Below are 5,742 nucleotides of genomic sequence, written 5' to 3'. Positions count from 1 at the left end.
TCTTGCTCTGAATGAAGTCGTCTGTTGCAGTAATCCTGTCAAAACAAAAATGTTCTGCCTTAAGACTCTAAAACCAGGGGGAAAAATCTGTTTCTCCTAATATTCAAATATGTTGTGTTTAGCTCTGATTGTAAAGCAAAAACTGGAATCCAAAACCACTACAGCCCATTAAACCAGTGTTTTGATGGTCTGTGGTGTGTAGAATAAGTTATAACATCTATAAAAAAAAACTGTGAATGAATAAAGAGGAGTGTATGATTGGATTAAAGTTATTAGAGAATAAACTCACCACCTTACAGCCATCCACATTAAGGCGAGAAACCAGGTGCAATAGATGTTATTCCGTCACTGGGAAACATGACAAACTCAAGCAAATGTTTATTTAAACATCTGGCTTTTTGGAGATATGAAATACATTTCTTCACCACTTTACTCCAGATTCTATTTATCATTTGATCCAAACTTTGGTCAGAATCGGTAGTTCCCTCTCTTATAGGTTTTGTGGTAGACATGTTCCAAACTTTTTATGATTTGTTGTGTATGAATTAAAGATAACCTGTCGAAACAAATGTGCCTCAGCAGGTAAAGTGGGCTGTCTGCTGACTGGAAGGTCAGCGGTTTCTCCCTCAGCTCATCCAGCCTGTAGGCTGATGTGTCTCTGTGTTTATCAGACAGAAACAAGTGCACGTATGAATGTGTGAATGAGGCATGTTGTATAAAGTGCCCTGTGTACTTGGGCAGTAGAAAAGCTCTATGCAAGAACCAATCCTCTAACAATTTAACAGACTAGTAAAATAGAGTAAACTGAAGCACACACACACACAATTATTTCTCCAGTATCTATTTAAAATGTTCCAAAATTCACCAACTGCATAAATCAGCTTATTTCAGTGACTTTGATTAGTGGAAGTGGGTCTAGACCTTGATGAGCTGCAGCTGCCTGTGTCACGATGCAGGTGCTCAAAGTTTGCAAGGCTTTGCGAGGCACGCCCTCATACCAATAAAATGGGTCAATTGGCAGTGACTCTTCACGAGTCAGGGGACAGGGTAGAGGGGGACTACCCAAAGATTCACAAACTATGGGTAGTGACAAGAAACGACCTTCATCCAAATGCTGGCTGGGCTCTCCCTTTGTGATAATACAAGGAGTTCAGTTATTCAGTGGGTACTCAGGGTAGAGCCACTACTCCAGGAGTAGGAACTAGCTGAGGTGCTTGATATTCATGGATGGATATCTTGAAAAAAGCAAACGTATTTGAGTCTTTCATTATTTGCAAGATTAGCAATGTCCACTTAAAGTGCACTTTCCTACTCAACCACAAGACGGCGTCTTCATTTGAACTCCTGTAATCTGTAAGAAATATGTAGTGAGGCTTAAAATAAGGGGGAAGATAAAAGAGTACATGTTCTTACAGCTGGTCAGGATGGTGTGTTGCAAAAGCAGGGGAAAGATCTGCACACCATTTGTTTCCAGGTAATGCTGTAGCATCACTCTGTGTTCTTGGCTAGCTCCATGTTAGCAGTAGTGCAGTTGTTTCTGTCCTGGACGCAGTTTTCACGTCAGCATGAAGCTGCTGTTCTTTCATGCAGTGAAAATAAAAGTGATGTTCATATCTGATAACCGAGGAGCCTGAGTGATGTGACTACTGACTTTAGCACAGTAATGTGTTACGTTACTGCGTTACTGAAAAATGTAATGTGATTACACTAACATGCTACTTTGCAGTGCATTTCTTCCAGACAGCATCCATTCCATTTTAACCTCCTACTGCGGCGTTGTAGAGCACCGGTGTTTTTCCTGGTCAGGACGAGGTGACCATAAGCAAATCACATCTGCTGGCATATGTCGCTCTTTGGTGTCATTTGAGCCGGGCGTGCGCCTCAGTTTTATAACCTCGAGCAGGTTCTGGGTTGCAGGCACGAGTGTCAGATCGTGTTGGGGTTTTATAGTGCCATTTGAATGAAGTATCAGTGCAGAAGCTCAGAGTTTCATAGGTTAGACAGGGAGTGATGTCACAACAGTTTGAAATGATGAGATTTTCTGGGAAGAAATTTGAAAAAAAGAGTTTTTTTCTTCTTCCAGTTTAGACTTCTTCTCCTCTTTTACCAGGGCTCACGTGGAGCTTTTATCAGAGTGGTGACGCCTATTGTTCAGGGGAATGACAGAGAGTATGCATGCCCGCATACTGAACACTTGCTTATTGAATTATCTGTAAATCTCAGTGCCAAAGCATTCCTTTAAATTGAACCAGATCACGTTGGAAAATGAGCTGCTGGGGATTTTATTAATAAAAGAATTCAGCTGCATATCAGCTAAAATTGTGATGTTATTAAGGCTGAATTGTGACCTATAGATCCTGACCTGCTTTAGAGCAGCTTTTAAGTTGCTCATATACCCAAAGAAAGTGATTATTACTCATATTACCCGAGGCCAACCTCTGCAGGTCTTAAATGGCCCGCCGTGCAGAGATGGTCATGCAGCTTTAATTTCAAAGGACTAAACGAAGCCTCTGTGGGTCTCATGGTTTAGAGCTGAATGCTGTAATGATTGCAGCCTTTGCAGATTGTTTCACCGCGGGGATGAAAATGTTTATCTTTTTAAAAAATAAGATCATGCAAAGCTTAAGAAGAAAAAAAGGATAAGTCTTTTTCTTGCTTCCCTTTTGATTGTGTCGTGACCCATCACATTTATCTTGGGACCCCTTGGGGGGTCCTAATCCCCCAGTCTGGAAATCACTGCCTTAAATACTCCTTATGATCCTCGGGCTGCTCTGATGTTTATGATTCACAAGTCCAAAAAATTGGGTCATTATAAAATCACCATCATCATTAAAACATGGAAAAGAACAAAGTATATTAACCTGAATTATACATTTTCCGATATGTACCAAGGATTTTTTTTTAGTTTTAAAATAATTCAGGATTAATTTGGATACTTCAGGGTAATTTATATTTTAGAAAATGTTCCAGAAGGGCTGAAATTAGAATTTTTTTAAAAAACAAAACAGAACCCAACAACATGATTTGTCCTGCAGATAAATCACTGAAATGATCATTTAAAAAAAGTTTAAAATAATAAAATATATATATATATATTTTTAAATATGGGGGATTTTAGGACCAAATGGTCCAAAATGATTCATTTGTTTGCCGGGGCCCAGAAATGAGTCACCCAGGTTTCAGCCCATTCAGAAATAGGATTTTCTTTCTTTTTTTTCTTTTTTTTAAAGATAATTGAGGATTCGGATACTTCAGTGTAATTTGTATTTTCGAAAATGTTCCAGAAGGGCCGAAATGAGCATTTTTATAAAAAGAACCCTTGTCCTGCAGATAAATCACAGAAATAAGAAAAAACAATGACTAATTTGTTTGCAGGGGGTCCGCAATTACTCATCTCGAATTCAGCAGCCCATGTAAAAAACAAACAAACAAACAAACAAAAAATCCTGTTCATCCTTTGAGATCTGAAGGATCCGCCCTACGGGGCCAGTACAGGCTGAAATCACACGACTCACCTCTGTTCAGATTTTTATTTACCGCCATAAATAACCAGTTTATTACACAGGGCAACATTATAAATAGATTTATGAAACACATACGAAAAACATCTCTCAGAAAAAAGTGACTTTGTTGTTGCAGCGAACACAACGTAAACGACATCAGAATAAATCGCACAAAAACTGCTAAAACATTTGCTGTGATCAGTTCTATCTTACAGGGGGCGGGGTAGTTTTAGACGGCTCGCGCGTCTGAGCGAGGTCACCAAAGACACCAAAGAAGATGAACATGTGTGAACTCGTTTCCTTGGTTACAAGAATTAAACGCTCTAAAATTTGTGCCAAACTCCTTTCAAAAAACACAGATTTCACTTCGAGGCCGAAGCGGTTTTTATGATATTCTGACAGGGCAGAAGGCCGGTTACGATCTCACGAAGAGGGCACGCACAAGTCTTACGCCGGGCTTCACCAGGCCCAATGGTACACGTGCGCCAGCTGCTGCACCCCTGGGTGCTGCTGCACCCCCGGATGCTGCTCCGGGCCGTATGCGGGGTGCAGCAGGGGGGAGTAGGCGCAGAGCGATAGGCTCAGGCCGGACCTCAACGTCGCCTCCATCTCGCTGGCTGCAGCCCGGCCGCACGGCTTTCCGTCCCGCACCAGCACCGGGATGGCGACCCGGCGGGCCGACAGCAGCTGCAGCGCGTCCACGCTGTGCCCGGCGCGTGCGCGCTTCATCTTGTAGCGGTGGTTCTGGAACCAGATCTTCACCTGGTTCGGCGTGAGGCGGATCAGCCCGGCCAGATGTTCCCTCTCCGGGGCAGACAGGTAGCGCTGCTGTCGGAAGCGGCGCTCGAGCTCGAAGGTCTGCGCCTTGGAGAAGAGCACGCGCCGCTTCCTGCCGCGCGCCTTCTGCGCCCGAGCGCACCGCGCGTCCCGCTCTGCGTCTGGGGACTCATCCGTAGACAGCTCCGGGGATTTGGGATCGGCGCGAGGCTCCAAGGACAGCCCGTGCACTGCAGGGAGAGAGACAGTAAAGTAATCTGATTACTCTCTGAGACTCAGTGGCAGATTGATGGCGTGACTGGTTTGAGCTCAGGTGTGTTTTTACAAACAGAACCAGCAAAGCGACTTTAAGCTTCTTAAATTCATTGGGAGAAAAAAAGTGAAGCGATCAAAAATGTCAGAAGCTGAATTACCGACACAGCAACACAGAAGCTGAACTCGAAGTTTAGCGGATCAGATAAAAAAAAAAAACCCGATCCAGTTACAAGTAGAAACGTAAATAAATAATCATTTAACGCAGTTTTTAGGAGGCTGTTTCACGATTATTTGACGGAAATATCCATATTTAAGCATATTTTCACATATTTTCGAGATTTGGAGCAGCAAGGGCGAGGGCGTTCAGTGTGAACGCGTGAACTTTTATAGTCATTAAAATCAAAGAAGTCTCTCACGTGAAAAGGGCAGGTTACCGGGTGTGCTGCTCCACGTGCCCAAACGCTCACCGGCGCGCTCACACAAGCCCCGGCCGCCTGACACCTCCGTGGAGGCCTCCTCGGTGTCGTCCTCCTCGGTCTCTTCGGTCCCGGACCCGCATCTCCCCGTCGAGTCGGGAAGGTCCAGGATGTCCCGCACGGAGAACCCCGTCTTTGCGTTGGCGCCAAACGGCATGGCGCGGGGAGGACGGGAGAGACGAGAAGAAGGGGAGAGTTCTGGGCTCGTATCCAGGAGGGTGAAGAGCTGCCGTTAAACAGGAGCAGGCAGCGGAGGGTTCGGGTCCATGAATGCCGTCAGAGGGGAGCCCGGAGCTGCACGGGCCGACCGGAGAGGGTTTAACAGCATGAAAAATACATGAGGGAAGACGTTCAGACAGTGTGGCACCGTCCTTTTAACGTGTGTGTGTGACGGTAAAAAGGACGGAGGCGGGTCCCGAGAGTCAAGTGGATGAGGGTGTGCAGAAAAAAAAACGGAGCAGTGCATTAACAGAGACGTCGGAGCGTCAGGGAGGAGATGAATGATTAATGATGGAGGATTAGAAGGAAAGAAGCGACGCATTTACACATGTTAGCGCCACTGATCCGCTTCCTGTTTACCGCAGAAATAAAATCTCCAGTATTTCCATCAAAATGCGCTCATGGTGCCTGAACAGCAAACGGCAAGAAGAAAGACACAACAAAAATGTTTGAGGATAATTTATTTATTTATGCAGGACCATAAGTATCAACTCGGTAAACTGAAAAAAATC

The 5,742-nt window shown here is 44.4% G+C and overlaps 1 protein-coding gene across 1 annotated transcript; it reads right to left on the bottom strand.

Moving 5' to 3' along the window:
- Positions 1-3,276: 3,276 nt before the first annotated feature.
- nkx2.2b (NK2 homeobox 2b) lies at positions 3,277-5,342 on the bottom strand. Its single transcript, XM_086264271.1, has 2 exons — positions 4,952-5,342; positions 3,277-4,510 (listed from the first exon to the last, which is right to left on the bottom strand). Exons 1-2 carry the CDS (start codon positions 5,166-5,168, stop codon positions 3,963-3,965), a joined length of 765 nt encoding a protein of 254 aa, XP_086120397.1. The 5' UTR covers positions 5,169-5,342; the 3' UTR covers positions 3,277-3,962.
- Between the last annotated feature and the right edge of the window lie 400 nt (positions 5,343-5,742).

The sequence above is a fragment of the Aulonocara sp. 'chitande type north' Nkhata Bay genome, linkage group LG15 (genome assembly GCF_057382095.1).
Source record: "Aulonocara sp. 'chitande type north' Nkhata Bay isolate Kocher_YH1m ecotype deep benthic linkage group LG15, A_spYH_male_GT1.1, whole genome shotgun sequence".
In the NCBI taxonomy this organism is placed as follows: Eukaryota; Metazoa; Chordata; class Actinopteri; order Cichliformes; family Cichlidae; genus Aulonocara; species Aulonocara sp. 'chitande type north' Nkhata Bay.
The sequence above is the reverse complement of the archived record's forward strand: the minus strand, read 5'-3'. Positions and strand labels throughout refer to the sequence as shown.